Source organism: Amblyraja radiata, chromosome 20, assembly GCF_010909765.2.
Source record: "Amblyraja radiata isolate CabotCenter1 chromosome 20, sAmbRad1.1.pri, whole genome shotgun sequence".
In the NCBI taxonomy this organism is placed as follows: Eukaryota; Metazoa; Chordata; class Chondrichthyes; order Rajiformes; family Rajidae; genus Amblyraja; species Amblyraja radiata.
The window spans coordinates 38,424,368-38,446,124 of record NC_045975.1 but is presented as its reverse complement, the minus strand read 5'-3'; the positions used below and the strand labels follow the sequence as shown (position 1 = coordinate 38,446,124).

At 43.7% G+C, this 21,757-nt stretch overlaps 1 protein-coding gene across 1 annotated transcript in view; it reads left to right on the top strand.

Moving 5' to 3' along the window:
• Positions 1-13,155: 13,155 nt before the first annotated feature.
• Positions 13,156-21,757, top strand: part of LOC116984418 (mucin-2-like) — a 96,516-nt gene continuing 87,914 nt past the window's right edge. The window contains exons 1-3 of the mRNA XM_033038570.1: positions 13,156-13,210; positions 17,665-17,926; positions 20,814-20,928. Coding sequence (XP_032894461.1) covers positions 13,156-13,210; positions 17,665-17,926; positions 20,814-20,928 — 432 coding nt within the window. The remainder of the gene's footprint in view (positions 13,211-17,664; positions 17,927-20,813; positions 20,929-21,757) is intronic.

Below are 21,757 nucleotides of genomic sequence, written 5' to 3'. Positions count from 1 at the left end.
CACCACCTTACTCACAATTTTCTTGTGGTATGTTTTCAACAAGTTTCGTTCAGATTGATGTTATATTTTACGTTATGAACATTTTTAGCTTTACAAAATTCCACTTTCAGAAAGATTTCTTCCATCTGAACTGGCAGTTACCAGCCTTGATGTCAAAATTCCCCTACCAGCTACAATGTTGCTATCCCAGTCCTTGATAGTGAATGTCCTTCAGGGGAAGAATCTACAGCACATATGTGATTGCAAAGCCACAGCAAAGTGTAATGGCCTTGTCGGTGGCACCTACATCGCATTAAGGAATAAAAACATGTCAGTGCAATTTTTTAAAGTTTAAAATGAAGGAGGGTGAAAAAATTAGCTGACCTGCACAGTTGGGGACTATGTTGGGGAACGGGTTGCATTGGGGTCCCAGGCCTCCCTTGGGTGCTATGGGTGAGTGGTGGAATATTGCATTAAAAATCAGCCGACCTGCACAGTTGGGGGCTATGGGTGAGTGGTGGAATATTGCATTGGGGGAACGAGTTGCGTTGGGGGACCAGGCCTCCCATGTTACAGGAACCCAACATATTACTAAAAACTCATCTTGTTTGTGATTCTGTGTGCGTGCGTGCTCCTGGAACTACACCAAAATGGTACACGATAGCACTACAAATTTTTGGACCACCTTACTCACAATTGTCTTGTGGTGTGTTTTTATTAAGTTTTGTTCAGATTGATGTTACATTTTTCAAGTTTTTCACATTTTTAACTTGACGTAACCAGATTGCGAATGAATCACTTGTACTTGCAGTGGCAGTTACAGCTATGACGTCACAATGGGATCTCATTTACATAAACTGCCCATGAGCAGTGCTCCAACTGACAATGACATCACAATGGGATCTCATTTACATAAAGTGCCCATCAACAGTGTTCCACCCAGTGCGATGAGAGATTTGTTACATTGTTGGAACAAGGAGAGGGAGAGAGTGGGGAAGGGGAGGAGGAGAAATGGTATTTAAACATTGTGTTTAGTGGGGGAGTGCAATAGGTGAGAGGTGAGGAGGGGGAGCAGGGAGATAGAAAGAAAAGAGGGGGTAGGGAGGGGAGAGGGGTTATGGAGGGAGGGAGTGACTGAGGGTAGGGGAAAGGAGAGGAAGGAGGAAGTGAGGGAGGGAGGGGAGGAGGAGGAGAGGGGAGAGAACAGGGAGGGTGAAGAGGGAATGTATGAGCCGCACCTGCGCAGTTGGGCACTATGGTGGAATATTGTGTTGGGGGAACGGGTTGTGTTGGCAGAATGGGTGAGTGGTGGATACAGGTTGCATTGGGGGAACGGGTGAGTGGTGGAATATTGCATTGGGAGAACGGGGCCCAACAGGTCATGGGGTAGGGAGGGGAGAGGGTTTATGGAGGGAGGGAGGGAGTGACTGAAGGTAGGGGAAAGGAGAGGGAGAGGTGAGGGAGGGAGGGGAGGAGGATAGGGGAGAAAAGGAGGGTGAAGAGGACGAGATGAAGGGAAATGAGCAGCACCTGCACAGTTGGGGGCTAAGGGTAAGTGGTGGAATATTACGTTGGGAGAACAGGTTGCGTCGGGGGATGAGTGAGTGGTGGAAACAGGTTGCATTGGGGGAACGGTGAGTGGTGTAATGGTTTCATCTAAATCATTAACAGTTTCTTTGTCCATAGATACTACATGACCTGCTGAGTTTTTTCAGCAATTTCTCGTTTATTTCAGATTTTTGGCTTCTTTGTATTTTTAAGTTTTTTTTGGTGAAATGAACAAGCATTTAATGATCTGGAACTGGACTAATCCAGGTAATTTATAACATGGCCTTTATTGAATATAAAGGTTCAGTTTTTATTGGATTTTTCTCATAATCCAGCCTATTCTCATGTGGCGAGGCTGTTAACAGCTGCGGCTCGCCTGCAGTCCATCTGTTTTTACATTTTTTTGTTGTTTTCTTTGACCTGTTTTAGTTAATTTTGGTTTATTAGGTTGTGTGTGGGAGCGGGGGACATGTTTTCTGTCTCTTCCTTCGGGGAATGCGACTTTTTCTTGTCGTATCCCCCTTCTCTGCCTCCGTCTGCGCTGAGGCCTAATGGCGGAGCAGGTAGCCTCCAACTGTGACTGACCTCGAGGCTCCGGAGGCAGAGCCGGCCAGGACTAGGCTGGCCGACCTCGGGGCTGAGGCGGTGGCGGCCCGACTTGGAGCTGAGGCGGCGGGACTCGGAGCAGAAGCGGCGGGACTCGGAGCTGAGGCGGCGGGACTCGGAGCTGAGGCGGCGGGACTCGGACCTGAGGCGGTGGCAGCCCGACTCGGAGCGGAGGCGGCGTTCCAGTTTCGGCAGCGGCCCGATTCGGAACTGAGGCTGCGTTCCGGCGTCGGCCCGACTTGCTGAGGTGGTGTTCCGGCTTTCGGCAGCGGCCCGAATCGGAGCTGCGGCGGCGGCGACATCACTTCGGAGGTTCGGCCGCGGGCCCAGTGGACGACCGGGAGCTCGCAGGTTGCAGGTTGGTGACCTGTTTCCGGAGCTCCCGCAACTACAGCTGCGTCCGCTGGACTGGAGGGCGGCATCTTCGGCCTCAGCGCAGAGAGAGAACAAGGAGGGAAGAGACAGAGACTAAGACTTTTGCCTCCATCACAGTGAGGAGGTGCTTGGTGAACTCACTGTGGTGGATGTTAATTTGTGTTTATTGTATGTTTTGTTATTTATTATTATTGTGTATGACTGCAGGCAACGAAATTTTGTTCAGACCAAAAGGTCTGAATGACAATAAAGGAATCTAATCTAATCTATTCTAATCTAATCTATCCGTGATTAAGTGGTTGTTAAATGTACTCTGGCAAGGCACGTTCTAAGCACCTCAAAAAACAGGAGACATCAAGTCACTGTAGACAGAAGTGGTAAAGCCATGGAGCTGTGTGCCAGTTAGAAGAAACATGGGTAGACACAAAATGCTGGAGTAACTCAGCGGGAGAGGCAGCATCTCTGGAGAGAAGGAATGGGTGACGTTTCGGGTCATGACCCTTCTTCAGACTGAAGAAACATGGGTCTAGAAATTGAACATTCTTTTTCCTAATATACCCTAAAATTCACTTGATTTTGCACTTCTTGTCTCATTTGTATTAAATCAACTTCTTGTGGACATCTGTTAGATCCTTTGGGCAGTTTACTATTGGAAGCCTTCAGACTGGCAATTGCTGCAAAGCTAGTATTTTGAACAGGTTTTGGAAGAAGAAGAGGAGGCATCCATAATGAGAGGGGATGGGAGCACGGCAATTGCGAGGAAAGTGCGGCTCTTGAGAGTGAGGAGGATCATTCCTGTACCCTGAGTCCACCATCAGAAAAGTGTTTTCCAAAACATTTTTAACAGTACAACACATGAACAGGCCCGTCAGTCTACAAAGTCTATGCTGAATCTGATGCCAAATTAAACTAAAGATAGACACAAAAAACTGCAGTAACTCAGCGGGTCAGCCTGCATCTCTGGAGAAAAGGATTGGGTGGCATTTTGGTACGAGACCCTTCTTCAGACTGAGAGTCAGGGGAAAGGGAAACGAGAGATATAGATGGTGTAGAGAGATATAGAGCAAATAAAATAAAGATATGCTGTAGAGTCAGAGAGCAGGAGGAATCACAGAGGGGGATACCCAAGAAAGTATGTTACAGAACTTGGGTCATATCTCGTCGTATTCGAGAGAGGAGAACTTCTTCAAAGTATGCATACCTTGAGTATATCCTATCTGTCTACATATGATCCATTTACCTTCATTCCCTGCAAGTTCATGTAACTGAGTTTAAGGTCTCTTAAATGTCACTATCAGGATTTTTTCCACCAGCACCCTGGCAGCACATTCTAGGCACCCACTACTTCTGTGTAAAAAACCGTGTCTCGCACATCACCTTTAAACTTTACCACAGACCCAAGTCCTCTCATCTTTGAGATTTTCACCTTGGGTAAAAGGTTCCGACTATCTACACTGTCTGTGCCTTTCATAACTTTGTATATTTCTATCAGGTCTTCACTTGAACTCTCCAGAGAAAACAATCCAAGTTTGTCCAACTGTTCCTTGTAGCTCTAATCCGCCCAACATCCTGGTGAACTTTTTCTGTGCCTTCTCCAAAGCCTGCACATCCTTCCTGTAATGGGGAGACCAGATATGCACACAATACCCCTAACCATAAAGCTGCAACATGACTTATTGACTCTTATACGCAATGTCAAAAACCAATGGACCATGCATACCGTATGTTTTCTCTACCGCTCTATCTGTCCGTGTTGCAACTTTCAGAGAGCTATGGACATCCATCACAAGATCCATCTGAATGTTAATGCATTTAAGGATTTTGTACTCTGTAGAGTGGGATCTCAGGCTTCTATACCTCCTGCCTGATGGTGGCAGTGAGAAGATGGCATGGTGGGGATCATTGGTGATAGCTGCCGCTCTCTTCAAGCACTGCCTCACGTAGGTGGTTCAATGGTGGGGAGAGTTGTGGCCATGTTGGACCGGGCTGAGTCCGACCACTTTCCAGAGTTTCTTGCATTCCTGTATCATCGGAATGTATGTTTCAGCCTATGATGCAACCAGTCAGGATACTTTCTCCAGTACATCTGTTGAAGTTTGTTAGTGCATTTTGTAACATGCTGAATCTCTTTAAACTTCTAAAAATAAAGAGATTCTGGCACGCCTACCCTCATGGTGCCACTGTTTCAGGAGCAGAAGGTGCTCAGGATTGCAGCTCTTGCAGCTGCCAGCATTTAACATCACAGCTGAGAGTTCATCAGCCAGCCCTGGAAGGACTCATTACACAACAACATCCCTATGGAATGTTGGGACAGTTAGTTATCCTGACAGAGGCCGTTTCAAGCTGCAAGCGAGTTGTTAGAGTCATAGAGTCATACAGTGTGTAAACAGGCCCTTCGGCCTGACCTGTCCATATGGACCAACCTGTCCCATTTACGCTATTCCCACCTGCCTGTGTTTGACCCATATTACACAGGAGGTGGTGTGTACATGAAATGAGCTGCCAGTGGAGGTGGTAGAGGTGGGGTACAATTATGGCATTTAAAGGGCACTTGGCCAAGTACACAAGAAAGCTTTAGAGGAAGATGGGACAGGTGCAAGCAAGTGAGACTTGCTTGGTAAAACAACTTGATCGTCATGGATGAGTTAGGTCATAGGGCATGTGTCCATGCCATTTAGCTCTATCAGGATATCATTCTGATTTATTTAACTATACAACCAACGTGTTTTCCCAATCCATCTACCAACGCTACAAATGTAAATATTGTGACCTCGTTTTTTACTAGCTCCATTTCATTCAGATAGTGCTTGTTCCCACAGTGCAGTTCTACTTGGTGTGAGATCTGAGACCAGTTTCTGTGATGTGGGAACACCTGTCTTCTGTGCTACTCCTTCATTCATTTGATCTTCAGATCTGTCAACCAATAGACAGCTGACCAAACTACAACTCGTGATAGCGTTCAGACTGATTTTAATTTAATTCCGAGTCTTTGTTCCGCCCTTGCTCTTCCCTATGCAAATGGCAGTGGCACGGACTGTGGAAATTAGATTGTGGATCTCCCTTACCATTCCTGGTTGCTCCGAGCATTCTTTCTGTAGGCGCACACGTGCCTGGACTCTCCCCGAATTAACTAATCATCTATGACCAACCCCTTCCTATTTGACGTATAAAATGTATGAAATCATGGGAGGAATAAATCGAGTAGATGCACCGTCTCTTGCCCAAAGTAGGTGAATCGAGGACCAGAGGACATAGGTTTAAGGTGAAGGGGAAATTATTTAATAGGAATCTGAGGAGTAACTTTAATCACACAAAGGGTGGTGGTTGTATGGAACAAGGTGCCAGTTGAGGCAGGGACTATCCCCAAAATTTAAGAAACTGTTAGACAGGTACATGGATAGGACAGGTTTGGAGGGATATGGACAAAACACAGGCAGATGGGACTAGTATAGCTGAGGCATGTTGGCCGGTGTGGGCAAGTTAGGCCAAAGGGCCTGTTTCCACACTGTATCACTTTATGACTCCATGACTTCCTGCTCACCAAATAATGCTTCCCTCAATGCTGGCTCTCTATGCACCTTCACCGTTGCCCCAGTACTTAACACCCACATAATTTTGGGATAGAATCAGTGTAAATTTGCAGAAAACACTAATTCTAGAGATATGTGGTACTATGAATGGCTTCATACTACCTTCTCAACGTTCCCTAGATTTCCCATCTCTGGTATCTTACCCTCCTGTCAAAATAATTACAAAATATCTTGCTGGGATTGGAGTGTAAGGTCCAAACATTGATCAGTATGTGCAGTGAGAAGCAAGAAACTGTAGATGCTGGTTTACAAAAATAAAACAAAAAGGTGGAGAAAGTCAACGAGTCAGACACCTTCTCTGAAGGACGTGGATAGGTGACGTTTTGGGTCTGGACCCATCTTCAGACTGATTGTAAATGAAGGGTGAAAGCTGGAAGAGAGATGAGGGTAGGGCAAGTGGGACTGGCAAAGTCTGGCAAATGAAAGGTGGATACAGCTGGGGGGGGGGGGGGGGGGGGGCGTTGGTTGGCAGATAGGTGGACAAATGCTTTAGGTAAAATGGAAACAAAAGGAGAAAGGATAAGTCAGGGGGAGGGATATAGATAGAACGGTACAGAGGGAAGGCATATGCACCCATTTTTCTCTCTTCCCTGGATGGGGCACAGGGAAGAGAGAAAAAAAGATGGGAGTGGGGGTTGTTACCTAAAATGTGAGAATTCAATGTTCACACTGCTGTGTTGGAAGTTACCCAAGTGGAATATGACGTGCTGTTCCTCCAGTTGTTTTTTAGTTTTAGTTTAAAGATACAGCACGGAAAGGAGTCCTTCGGCCCACCGAGTCCGCACCGACCAGTGATCTCCACACATTAACACTACCTTACATACACTAGGGACAATTTTACATTTATAACCAAGCCAATTAACCTGCAAATCTGTACGACTTTGGAATTTGGGGAGGAAACCGAAACCGAAAATCTTGAATAAAAACCCACGCAGGTCACGGGTTAGAACGTACAAACTCCGTACATACTCGTAGTCAGGATCGAACCCGGATCTCTGGCGCTGAAAGGCAGTACCTCTATAGTTACGGCACCCTTATAGCCCTTTTCTACAGGGAATTTGGATTGGGGAAATATATGAACACATCTTGATTAAGATTAATAAACAAATAAAATGCACTTCTAAATGTTATGTAACATAGATACATAGATACATAGAAAATAGGTGCAGGAGTAGGCCATTCGGCCCTTCGAGCCTGCACCGCCATTCAATATGATCATGGCTGATCATCCAACTCAGTATACCCGTACCTGCCTTCTCTCCATACCCCCTGATCCCTTTAGCCACAAGGGCCACATCTAACTCCCTCTTAAATATAGCCAATGAACTGGCCTCAACTACCCTCTGTGGCAGAGAGTTCCAGAGATTCACCACTCTCTGTGTGAAAAAGTTTCTTCTCATCTCGGTCCTAAAGGATTTCCCCCTTATCCTTAAGCTGTGACCCCTTGTCCTGGACTTCCCCAACATCGGGAACAATCTTCCTGCATCTAGCCTGTCCAACCCAATAAGAATTTTGTACGTTTCTATAAGATCCCCTCTCAATCTCCTAAATTCTAGCGAGTATAAGCCAAGCCTATCCAGTCTTTCTTCATATGAAAGTCCTGACATCCCAGGAATCAGTCTGGTGAACCTTCTCTGCACTCCCTCTATGGCTATAATGTCCTTCCTCAGATTTGGAGACCAAAACTGTACGCAATACTCCAGGTGTGGGCTCACCAAGACCCCGTACAACTGCAGTAGAACCTCCCTGCTCCTATACTCAAATCCTTTTGCTATGAAAGCTAACATACCATTCGCTTTCTTCACTGCCTGCTGCACCTGCATGCCTACTTTCAATGACTGGTGTACCATGACACCCAGGTCTCGCTGCATCTCCCCTTTTCCTAATCGGCCACCATTTAGATAATAGTCTGCTTTCCTGTTTTTGCCACCAAAGTGGATAACCTCACATTTATCCACATTATACTGCATCTGCCAAACATTTGCCCACTCACCCAACCTATCCAAGTCACCTTGCAGTCTCCTAGCATCCTCCTCACAGCTAACACTGCCCCCCAGCTTAGTGTCATCCGCAAACTTGGAGATGTTGCCTTGAATTCCCTCATCCAGATCATTAATATAAATTGTAAATAGCTGGGGTCCCAGCACTGAGCCTTGCGGTACCCCACTAGTCACTGCCTGCCATTGTGAAAAGGACCCGTTTACTCCTACTCTTTGCTTCCTGTTTGCCAGCCAGTTCTCTATCCACATCAATACTGAACCCCCAATACCGTGTGCTTTAAGTTTGTATACTAATCTCTTATGTGGGACCTTGTCGAAAGCCTTCTGAAAGTCCAGATACACCACATCCACTGGTTCTCCCCTATCCACTAACATGATACCTGGTGGATTGAACGGACATCAAAATATTTTTACTGTTCTTACTGACATCGAACCCGGTTTGGTACATTTAGTTTGCTTAGTTTAATTACCTTTCAAAATGGGTTAGGGTTAGGTTTTTTTAGTCTCTGTACTACGTGTTTGCATGTGGTCCAGGATGTTCATAGTGCGTACAGCAAACAATTCCATTGCACAACAGCTGGTAAGCACACAGGGTTCCAGGGAGGAACCAGGCCAGCCCTTGGTTGACATGCACTTGTGTTTATTTTATTAATATCTAAAATGGCATTGAAATAAATACGGAATCTTTATGACAAATCTATTCAGAATTTTATTTAGTTTTGGGGTGTTCCAAGACAATTTTATCACACTACTCACTCACTCCTAGAATCTAGTTTGAACCTTATCCAAACTGACCACCTGTTGTGACCAAGTTAAATGCCCTAACTCAGTTAGAGTCGAGAAGTTAGGATTAAGCATTCCAAAACCCTTGGTATGAATTATATAGCACCAACGCAGGCCCTTCGGCCCATCACATCCATGCCAACCTGTTTGGCAATCTACACTAATCCCATTGTTGACAATCTAAGGGTCAGAGGAAATGTAAGTGTGGACGAGAGGGAAATATTTCAGAAGTAAATTTTTTATCTCTTTGTTGAGAATCCAACCAATATTGCAACTGCCCTGAGGAATATGATGGAAGAATATTGGGGTAGCTTTATTCTGAATCATACTAACGCTTCAGTTGGACTCAAAGTAGACAAAAATGAGGATGTAGTCTCTTCACTGTCATTTCTCACCATAATTAATATATTAATCATTGAAAAATTCACATTCAATTAACCTTTATCTCATGTAATTTTGTTGAAATGATGAAGGAAGCTAACTAAAATTTAAATCACAGTCTATATCTACATTCAGGACCCACGGTTGTGTGCTAAACTCACAGTGTAAGAGGGAGAGAGGAAAGGAGAGGGTAATTAACTGAGTTAAAAAGGTTACAACAATACTCATGACCTTTAAGGCACTTTTGACCAAAAAGATTATTTGTAAATGTAGTAAAACCTGCTACTTATCATTTTGACGAGCAGCATAGATTTCTTCAGAAGTTAGACACAAAAAGCTGGAATAACTCAGCGGGTCAGACAGCATCTCTGGAGAAAAGGAATGGGTGACATTTCGGGTCGAGACAGTGTGAAGAAGGGTGTCGACCCGAAATGTCACCTAATCCTTTTCTCTAGCGATGCTGTCTGACCCGCTGAGTTACTCCAACTTTTTGTGTCTATCTTTGGTTTAAACCAACATCTGCAGTTCCTTCCTATAGATTTATTCAGCGTTGACAATTTGCTGTTCAATGTACATACACAGACTGTAGCTGTGGCTTGCAACATTTAACAAACTGGGTCGTGTGCCAGCAAGTATGTTGTGCATGCACATGCAGCACTGAGAGATGGTGATATTGACATTTGCCAAAATGGGGTGAATCAAATAATTTAGCCAAAGGAAGATTTCACGCAGCTCCCGACCCACCACTGCCAAATCACTAGAACATAGAAAACAAAATAGTACCGCACAGGGACAGATCTATCAGCCCACAATGCCTGTGGCACATAATCACCTTCCCCGAGCAAACTATGATCTAGTCTGCATATTTCTTGATCTTCGTCCCTTTTTGACCTCTCAATTTCACACCTTACCCTTCCATATCTCTCGTTTCCTACTCCCCTGACTCTCAATCTGAAGAAGGCTCAACTCGAAACGTCACCCAGCTATCCAGAAATGTTGCCTGTCCCGCTGAGTTACTCCAGCATTTTGTGTCCATCTACAAGATAAACTAATCTCATCTGCCTGCACATGATCCATACCCCACCATTCCCTGTATATCCATGTGCCTACCTAGCAACCTCTTAACTGGCACTATCAAATCTGTCTCCACACACACCCCTGGCAGCGAATTCCAAGCTCCCATCACCATCTGGGAAAAAAACTTGCCCCACACATTACCTTTAAACCTGGCTGCTCTCACCTTTAAGCTGGTGCCCACTAGTCTTTGACATTTCCACCCTTGGAAAAAGGTTCTGACTGTCTCCCCTATCTATGTCTCCAATAATTTTACATATTTCTATCAGGTTTCCCCTTAACCTCTGGCATACCAGAAAAAACAATCCTAGCTTCTGGAAGGAGCGGCCGGATGGGTCTGCCAACTGACTGTGCCAACTCTGCTTCTTCGGATAGAACAAAGCGATCTCACAACCAACAGGTAACATCTGAACTCTGCAGTTCTGCCACATCTGGTTGTGTATTGTGGCAGATAATTAAACAACTCACTGGAAGAGTAGGCTCTACACTATCCCACTCTTATCAAAGATAGACTCAAAAAGCTGGAGTAGCTCAGTGGGTCAGACAGCATCTCTTGAGAAAAGTAATAGGTGACTTTTCGTGTCGAGACCTTTCTTCGGACTCTCATAAAATACTCACATACACAATGGGGCTACAAGAGCAGGTCTAAGACTAGGAATTCTGTGAGTGACAGTTCACCATCTGTAAGGTTCATGTCAGGAAACTCTCCCCGCTCCTGGATAAATGCACCTTCAATAACATGCAAGAAGATTGACACCATACAGGACATTACAGCCCACTTGATAGGCACACCATCCACAACCATTCATTCACTCCACCACCCATCCATAGTAGCAACAGTTTGCACTGTCTACAGGATTTAAGAGAGAGTTAGATAGAGCTCTAGGGGCTAGTGGAATCAAGGTATATGGGGAGAAGGCAGACACGGGTTATTGATTGGGGACGATCAGCCATGATCACAATGAATGGTGGTGCTGGCTCGAAGGGCAGAATGGCCTCCTCCTGCACCTATTTTCTATGTTTCTATGTAACTCACCAAAGCTCCTTAGGAAGCACCTTACAAACCCACAACCTCCACCAGCTACAAGAGCAGAGGCAGCACAATCATGGGAACACCACCACTGGAAGATGCCCTTCTAACCTCACACCATCCTGAGTTGGAAATAAATTGCTGTTCCTGCACTGTAACTGGGTCACCCTCCCTAAGGTGTGGGTATACCCCCCAATGCTGGTACACCCACACTCCAAGAGTTGCATTGATTCAAGAAAGCAGCTCACCAGCACATTACCAAGGGCAGCTCGTGACGGTCTATCAAATTATGGTTCAGGCTGCAAATATCACATCACTTGAATGTACAAAGAATGGATATGTGCTGATGGTTTATGTTGGCAGCTCCCGGCCATCTCAGTCAGCTATGATACTAACACACCACTCTCATTGACGACCAATAAGGTCCCGCACTCTGTTCCCTCGATGCTTCGTTCATGCATCGATCGACATGTGGGCAGAATTGTCTCTTCAGTCACAGGAGGAGGGCTGGTGGTAATCACAAGGAGGATTCCTTACCCTGTTTGACGCGGTGTCTTAATCATCGAGTCATAGAGTGGTACAGCGTGGAAACAGGCCCTTCAGCCCAATTTGCCCACACCGGCCAACATGTCCCTGCTACACTACATGTCCCACCTGCCAGCATTTGGCCCATAATCCGCCAATCCTGTTCTATCCATGTACCTGTCTAACTGTTTCTTAAACATTGGGATAGTCCCTGCCTCACCTACCTCCTCTGGCCACTTGTTCCATACATCCTTTGTGTGAAAAAGTTACCCCTCAGATTCCTATTAAATCTTTACCCCTTCACCTTAAACCTATGTCCTCTGTTCCTCGATTCACCCAGCCTGGGCAAGAGTCGCAGCCTACTCAACCTTATAGCTCAGACCCTCTAGTCCTGGCAACATCCTCGTAAATCTTCTCTGTACCCTTTCTAGCTTGACAACACCTTTACATCTTAAATACTTCCAGTGATCTAGCCTCACATCAACCTACAACGTTTAACAGGACTGGGAAGGCCATGTACAGATATTCCCAATGGTTTGACTTCTTGGATGCAGGTGCCATGTTGCAGATGGCTGGAGCCCAGGACCAATGGATATGGCTTCAGGGCATGGGATGAGCCATTTAAAGCTGAGATGAGCTAATAAGTTTTCACTCAGTGATGACATGTCAGATTTTATCTTCCACAGTTAGGAGTTGATGGTAAATTATTAAATGTATTTAAGAAAGGGCCACATACAATTACCTGGGGTAAAATGATAATGGAAAATGGGGAGAAAGCTGGGACATGGAATAGAACTGGCATGATCTACTGTGATCACATTGATTTGTGGACCAAAAGGCCAGATTGTGGCCTTATTTTCCATGTTTTGTGTTTTTATTTGAGAATGGAAGTATATTGCCATTCCTTCCTTGAGGATTGATGATAATCCCGGCATTGTGTACATCATGTGCAGCACATCTACCATCGCCTCAACTGACAATAGGGATTGATAATAGGGATAGTTCCTGCCTCGATTGCCTCCTCTGGCAGCTCATTCCATAAAACCTACCAAAATTGACTATTTTGACTATTTCCATGCTGGGACAAAGGTTAGGAGCATCTCTACCTTTCAAAGTGTTAATAAAGATATTAGGAGGGCATGCGGATAATCTGGAGTAGGTCAATAATGAGAAGATCAGTAATTAGAAGGAGAAAGCATTCATATCATGGAACACATAGAGGTAGATACATTCCTGGGCCTGATGGGATCTAGCTCAGGTTTTTATGGCGAGCATAGCTGGAGCATTGCTGGATATGTTTCCATCTTTATTAGTCACAGGTGAGATGCCAGAATACTGGAATATAGTAGATGTTATTATTTTATGTAAAATGGTCTGCAGGGATAAAGCAGGCAATTGCATGCCAGTGATCCTTGCAGCATGATAGGGGAGTTATTGCAGATAAGATTGATGTACAATTGAAAAGGGAGAGTCTGATTAGAGATAGTCAGCATGGAGCTCTCATTCATATTTCATTGAATTTAGTTTTTTGAAGAAGCAACAAAGGAAATTATTGAAGTCAGGCCAGTAGACATTGTCTATATGGACTTTAGTGAGGCATTCAATGAGTCCCTGTGGGAGGTTGCTCCAGAAAGTTAGGGCCTAACCTGAAATTTGCAAAGTTGTACATAATACCCAACATGGGATCCAAGGCAATCTGGCTCATTGGATTCAATATTGTGTCATTGATAGAAAGCAGATGGTGGTAGCGGAAGGATGACTTTCTAACTGGAAGTCTATGGCTCCTGATGATTTGCAGGCATCAGGGTTGAAACCTTTGCTATTTGTGAGGTACATTTACAACTTAGATGCTAATGTACAAAGTATAATTAGTAAGTTGGGATTGTGGATAACGAGGAAGTTTGTCTGATGTCACAGCAGGATGCACATCAGATGGAAAGTTGGCCCAAGTGGTGGCAGATAGAATTTAATCTGGCTAGCGTGAGCTGATGTATTTTGGAAAGTCAAACAGGGTTAATCAACATGCTCAGTTCCTTAGGTGAGCAAAGAGAGCTTAGGGTTCAGGTCTATAGCTCTTTGAAAGTAACAGCACAGATTATAAGGAGGTGAAAAAAGCATGCTTCCTTCATAGATTGGTGCACGGAATATAAAAGTTGGGATATTATGTACAACTTTGCAAATTACAGGTTAGGCCGCTCAGTCCTTCTCTCCAGAGATGCTGCCTGTCCCGCTGAGTTACTCTAGCATTTTGTGACTACCTAAGAGTATTAGATGCTGCTTTGGTCACTGCACTATGTAGAGGGTGCGGTTGCGCTGGAGAGAATGCAGAGGAGATTCACTCTGATATTTCCTGGTGTGGAGCACTGTAGATATGGTGAGTGATTGGATAGGTTGGGCTTGGTATCCCAGGAGTGCAGGAGGTTGAGAGCTGACATAGAATTATAACAGGACAGATAAGGTGTATTTCATTGTGTTTTTTCTCATGGTAGGGGAATTAAAACAAAAAGGGCATAGGCTTAAGGTGAGGGGGATCTGAGGTAAATGTTTCGTCCTGTAAGTTTAGTTTAGTTTAGTTTTGCGATACAGCATGGAAACAGGCCCTTCGGCCCACGAAGTCCATGCCAACCATCAATCACCCGTACACTAGTTCTATCACACGAGGGGCAATTTACAGAAGTAAATCAACCTACAAACTTGCTTAACTTTAGGATGTGGGAGGAAACAGGAGCACCCAGACAAAGCCTACATGGTCACCCTACAAATTCCATACAGACAGCACCCGAAGTCAGGATCGAACCCGGGTCCCTGGCGCTGTGAGGCAGCAGCTCTACCTCTGTGCCACTGTGTTGCCTCTTTACAAACAAAAAAGATGTGAACTTGTTTCTCTTAGTTGGTGGTGGTTCTTTGGAACGCTTCTCAAAAGGCCCTGACAGCAAAATCACTGGATCATTTTGAAGGGAGGAGGTGGAGAGGTACAGGATAAGATGGAATTTTATGATTACCACATGTTGTTGAGGTTACAGTTGAATGAATCACAATTTTATTGAATGGTGGCGCAGGCTGGAGAGTCTGAGGGACCTCCGCCTGTTACTCATTTTCATGTTCTTATGATGGTACCACAACCATGACCAGATGCGTGGAGGAATATGGACCAAATGCAGCAAAATGGCATGTGTAGGTAGGCACCTTGGTAAGCATGACCGAGTTGAGCCAAAGAGTATGTTTCCATGCTGTACGACTGACAGTATGATTTTCATAGAATAGTGAAGGGCTTGGATGTGGAGAGGATGTTTCCACTAGTGGGAGAGTCTAGGACTAGAGGTCATAGCCTCAGAATTAAATGACGTCCCTTTAGGAAGATGAGGCGGAATTTTGTTTGTTAGAGGGTAGTGGATCTGTGGAATTCTTTGCCACAGAAGGCTGTGGAGGCCGCAATGGATATTTTAAAGGCAGAGATAGATAGATTTTTGATTAGTACGGGTGTCGGGTTATGGGAAGAAGGCAGGAAAATGGGGTTATGAGGGAGGGAGCCATGATTGAATGGTGGAGCAGATTTGATGGGCCGAATGGCCTAATTCTGCTCCTATCATTTATGAACTTAAGATTTCCCTGCACCAAGCACAGACCGTCTTGTGATGTTGCATCATTAAACAAGTGCAAGATATGTTCTCAGTCTTCACTAGATGGCCAATGTACAGGCATGAGTACCATTTTGGGCTCCAGACATCCAGTGAGAGTGAATGGAGTAGATCAGGGGTGTCAAACTCATTTTAGGCCACGGGCCGGATTCGGCAAAATGTGACTTCATGCAGGCCAGATCAGTTGTACACGCACAAACGCACGAGCACATGTTTCCACAGCTTTCGTTCCCTTCGTTTTTTTCAACCCGCTCTCATGTGTCGCAGTCTCTGCTATAACTACAAAGCGTTTCACTTTACGAATTTTGTTTCTTATGAAGATTGTCTAGCAAGCATTACTTTTATGATTGGCATTAACAGAGAAATAGGCTATAAGAAAGTTGTGAGTAATGAGCGAGAGAAAAAACGATGCTATTTTTTGCACTTGCACTCTATACTGTCTTTTTAACTTCAAGATAGACACAAAATGCTGGAGTAACTCAGCGGGACTGGCAGTCATCTCTGGAAAGAAGGAATGCCCCCCCCCCCCCCCCCCATCATAACACATCTGTAGTTCCTTCCTACACATTTTTAACTTCAAGATTGATCTCATTGTAGAAATCAAACGCAGTGACCACGTGCGTTTAGTTCATGGGACCACCCTGAAGGTCTTGTTGCCTGTCACCGTAAATCTCAATCCTACTCCCACTCCGACCTATTGGTCCTCTATAACTCAGTAAAGATAGGGAATACATGATAATTTTGTATAGGAAGGAACTGCAGATGCGGGTTTAAACCAAAGACTGACACAAAATGCTGGAGTAACTCAGCGGACAGGCAGCATCTCTGGAGAGAAGCAATGGGTGACGTTTTCCTAAATTTCTTTAAAAATAAAAGTTTAGTGGCAGGTCCACTAAATGTTTCACTTAACATTGAGAACGGTTTAAAATCTTTCTGCTGTCCGTGAGATGTGGAGCTTCTAGAGAGGTTGGATGTAGGCGGCAGGCGCTGGGACCCGGGTGAGCACAGGGCTGGTCGCGGGAGCGAGCGCGGCTGGTCGGCTCTCATTGAAGCGGATGGTGGTGCGCGGGCACGGGGGAGACGCAGCGCTGGGACTGGGTCGGGCGGGCGACCGCGGGGTTCCGCTCACCGGAGAATAAAGTGAAGGCGAACCGGGCAAATCATTTCCCCAAATCATCCCGGCAGGCCAGATTGGACCAAAGATACATTGGACCCCTTCGCGGGCCGCATCCGGTCCATGGGCTGGTAGCTTGGCACCGCCGGAGTAGTTGGCATGCACAAGGGTTCCCATGTATTAACTCCACCCACAAGTAGCCATATACATACACTATCACGAGGAAGACTAACATGCTCTTCATAAACACACCCTACAATAAACTTTATATGACACTCGAAAATGGTTTATAAAGGTGCAGCATTGTGTGATTTGCGCCTTTAAGTTTGCACATCCTGATGCTCTGCTTATGATGGCCATTTGGAGTATCACGATATGGTTGCTGAGTTGGGCCATTTCACATACATTCTGTGTGGAAATCAAACATGGTGAGAATTAATTTTGAATATTTCATTTGGTGCTGTGCAATAATAATTGTAATTTGTCACTAACTATTCGGGATTTATTTATTGTGGTAACATTGTAGATTTGGAGGATTGGAAGGGAATAATGAAATTGTTCTGTCTTTTGCATAAAACAAACTGCTGGAGGAAGTCAGTGGGTCAGGCAGCTGTGTGAGGGAAGATAGACACAAAAAGCTTGAGTAACTCAGCAGGTCAGACAGCATCTCTGGAGAAAAGGAATGGGAAACATTACCTATTTCTTTTCTCCAGAGATGCTGTCTAACCCGCTGAGTCACTTCAGCTTTTTGTGTCTATCTTCGCTTTAAACAAGCATCTGCAGTTCCTCCCTACACATCTGTGTAAGGGAAATGGGCAGGCAATATCTCGGGTTGCAGCCCTTCGTCAATTACTCCAGCAGTTTGGGGGTTTTTTAACTAGATTTCAGCATTTGCAGTCACTTGTGTCTGCTTTTCCTTTATTTAATTTTGTGATCTCTACTCTGAAAGTCCAGATTGTAGTTATTTCTCAGTCTACGTTTTTCTCGGTCGTTACTAAATTTGAGACATTTCATTTCACAGCCAGATTACCGAACCATCGGGACCATGTCTGCAGCACCTGGGGGAACAATCACTTTAAGACCTTCGATGGAGACGTCTACCAATTTCCAGGAACATGTGACTATAATTTTGTGACTGACTGTAACTCACAAAGTAAAGAGTTCTCCGTTCATATTAAACGTACCATTTATAAGGGACACCCCAAAATACATGGCATCACAGCAAAGATCAAGGATATTGTGATTTACATGACACCAAAATTTATAGTCATCAATGAAGAAATGTAAGTGAGACAATTATTTTGTATTGAATGTGTGTTTCTTGTCAGTAATTAAGAAGCCTTTGTGGGCGAACCATGCTGATACACTGCTTTTTTTTTTAAAGTTCTCTCCTGCGCTCCCTTCTTTTGCTCTCTGTCTTGTCATTGGCATGGATTTTATGTCTGTGGTGATGAATAGCAATCTCACTCTGTGACTCATTGGACTTTCTTCCTATTAATTTAGGATATATATTAGATAATTGTAATTTGCACTTTTGACTATTTCCCCTGGCAAGAAAGCAAAAATAATAATTCAGCTGGGACAGAAACAGATTTAGCTGTAAGGGAACAAATTTGTAGAACCACAAACTTTTCTCAAATGGTCATTGTTCCTTGTGAGCTAAGCTACTTAACGTCGAGGATCTACAAGAAAGCTAAACCAGTTAAAATTAGTTAGCACAGCATTCATCTGGTGTAATAGACAGGATCTGTCCTATGTGACTGTAATACTCTTTCTATGTTGTAATGAAGTGTGAAAAATAATTTTCTCAGACTGGTTCTTTCTGATGCTTCAAGTATCATTTCACCATCTAATCTCAATTCAACTTGCATATATTGTGCTCGTCATAGCGTTGTACGGCACAGGGACAGGCCAATCGATCTATCATGTCCATGCTGACCATTCCACCCATCTATACTAATCCCATTTATTGCATAAGGTCCATAGCCTTCAAATTCCTTGGCATTTCAAGTAACTGTCAAGATGCTTCTTAATTGTTGTGTGAGTCTCCACCTCCATCACCTCTTCAGGCAGCATGTTCCAGATTCCAACCACCTTCTGGGAGAAAACATACCTCTCAGATCATCTCTAAACCTTCTCCCTCTCACCTTAAACCTATGCACTCCTGGCTCAGTCTCCCAAATCAAGAGGAAGAAATTCTTCCTATCTATCGTATCCATGCTTCTCGCAATTTTGCATGCCTCCATCATGATACCCTTCAATCTTCTCTGCCTCAGGGAAAACAAGCCACATTCAAAGTCCCTGCACATTTGGATTTCATGACCAATTTCAGGATGACAGGGGCTAGATATAGCAATGTTACAAAATTTTGAGATTTTAAAAATCAAGTCTGTAATTTATCCCATCAGATAAAGCATAAAAATAAGTTTAATTTGACACCTAATTCACTTTCATATCTTAAGTATTTAAAAAGTTATGGCCATTTTCATACTCGGAAATGAGCATCTTGTTCCCTATTGATTTTCTATGGACATAACAAAAAAGCTGTGATCGTGAACAGTCAAAAGCCCATAACTTTCTTAAAAATTAAGAGAACTGAATGAAATTTTCAGTTATCATAGATTGAAGCATTCTGAAACAAATATAAAATAATCTTACTTGGATGACCTGAAATTAAAGCATATAATTAGTTAGTTGCCTAATTGTAGCTAATTTCAGACTTCAATTACTAGATCTAAACATCTATCCATTTCTTAATAAATGATTAACATTTTTAAATAGCCTAAATGTCCAAATAATATTCACAAATAATTCACAATAAAACATGATTTTTAAATCTCATTTACATTAATTTATAGACCAAATGGAAGGAATTTAGTGCTCAATTGCTGTAAATAAATGCCCATTTAAATCAGCTTTCCAGTGGGTCCCTGTGGAACGCGCTGGTTTAGAACGTTCACATTGCGGTAGATTTGTGCCCCAAATGCCGAGAAAAATACTGCGGGATATAATGGGCCCAAAATGAGCTACTCGCAATATTAAACTTTGTATAAAGGGATCTTTAGAAGCCCTTTTTAATGTAAAAATATACAGCCTAACTTCAATTGTTTGCTTTATGAGGCCCTGCGGTTGCTGGCGGTCGCGGGTTTAGAGATTGATTTTTAAACTACTATAACTATTATACGAGGCCTTTAAAACTAATAATAGCTTTTGCGACGGGGTCTTCCAGCGATTTTTCGTTAATAATTAACTAGGCTGAACATCTTCGATTTGAACAGCTTTGAAAAATGCAATTGCACTTGCTAGGGCTCCCAGGACTCCGTGTACTGGGATTGCAACATTGTAGCAGGCAGGGCTACAATCGCATTGTAACATCATAGCTGTAACTGCCACTGCAGATGGAAGAAATGTTTCTCAAATGGGAGTTTGTAAAATAAAAAATGTGAATAACTCGTAAAATATAATATCAATATCAAACTTGATTTTTTTTAAAAGACACCACAAGACAATTGTGAGTAAGGTGGTCCAAAAATTGTAGAGCTATCGTGTACTGTTTTGGCGTAGTTCCGGGACCACATACACACACATACAACAGACATCCACACACACACACACGCACGTAGAAACAAACATTAGTTTGTTTAAGACATTAGTTAGGCTACAGATATACACCATGGAAACAATGTGATCATACTAGAGAAAGTGCAGAAGAGATTCATAGAATATTACTTAGGATAGAACATTTATCTTCTTTGGAGCTGAGAGTGAATTTATGGAGGTATTAAAAAAATGAAGAGGGTCATTCACAGCATTGGTCATAATGAACCTTTCTCCGTTGCAGAAGAGTCTAAGACCAGAAAGTAAAGGTTGAAGAAAGCAGTTAGAGGTTTAAAAGAATTTGAGGGAGAATTTTTCACCCAGAATTTGGTTGGAGCCTTGGACACACTGTCCAAGTGATTATACAATGACAGAGACTCTCATAACATTTGAGAACTTAAGCACTTAAATCAACAAGCCACAGAAAAATATGAACCAAGTGTCGGAAAAAGAGCTGGATGTAAACTGGATGGTCAGCATGGTGGGCTGAAGGGCCTGATTCCATGCTTAATCACTTCAGTGTGGCATTAAGAGGGAAGTCTGTTAATGTATTTTTAACTGATTCTTTTTCAGAGTCTCGCTCCCTTACTTTGGGCCTGGTGTGTATGTAGAACATAACACTCAGTACACTAAAGTCTACGGAAAATCTGGGATAACTCTGATGTGGAATAGAGGAGATGCTCTTATGGTAAGTGTGAAGGCTGGAGAGAGATTCCAGAAACAATGACCTTGCTGTAATATCTTGAAGTACATGGATCTGCGTGGAATAGAGGGATAAGGATCAGTTGCCAGCAGAGGCGATTTGATTAACTTAGCATCAATGTTCAGCATGGACAACGTGGGTTCGAAGGACCTGCTCCTTGCTGCACTCTTCAATGTTCTAAGTTCCAAGCAATAGAGAACAGCGATACATTGTTTGTGCCATAACCTATTCAAAATTACATGAACTGGCTCCTCACACTGCTTGGGCACTGCGTACCATGATCCATGCACATTGAATCTCTGAGAATGTTTCTTGAGCATATAAAATATGCTATAGTCTCTATTGTACTACAGGATATTTATCCTGTAAAAGATATACAGGATTTATACATTTGTGTATAAAATCATGGGAGGAATAGAACGGGCAGACGCACAGAATCTCTTGCCCAGAGTAGGGGAATCGAGGACCATAGGCTCAAGGTGAAGGGGAAAAGATTTAATAGGAATCTGAGGAGTAACCTTTTCACACAAGGAGTGGTGGGTGTATGGAACTGTTGGGCCTTGTTGGGCTGAAGGGCCTGTTTCCACACTGTATCACTCTATGACTCTCTGACTATTACACAGAGTCTGCTGAGATGCTAACCATACACAATAGTGTTCACCTAAATTGTAACAAAATTTACTGTTCTGATCCAGGTCCTGATCTTTTCTCACCTCCAGCTCTTAACCACCCACCCACAGCCCCACACACACACACCCACCCCCTATGTTCAGTCTGAAGAAGGGTCCTGATCTGAAACATCATCCATCCTTTA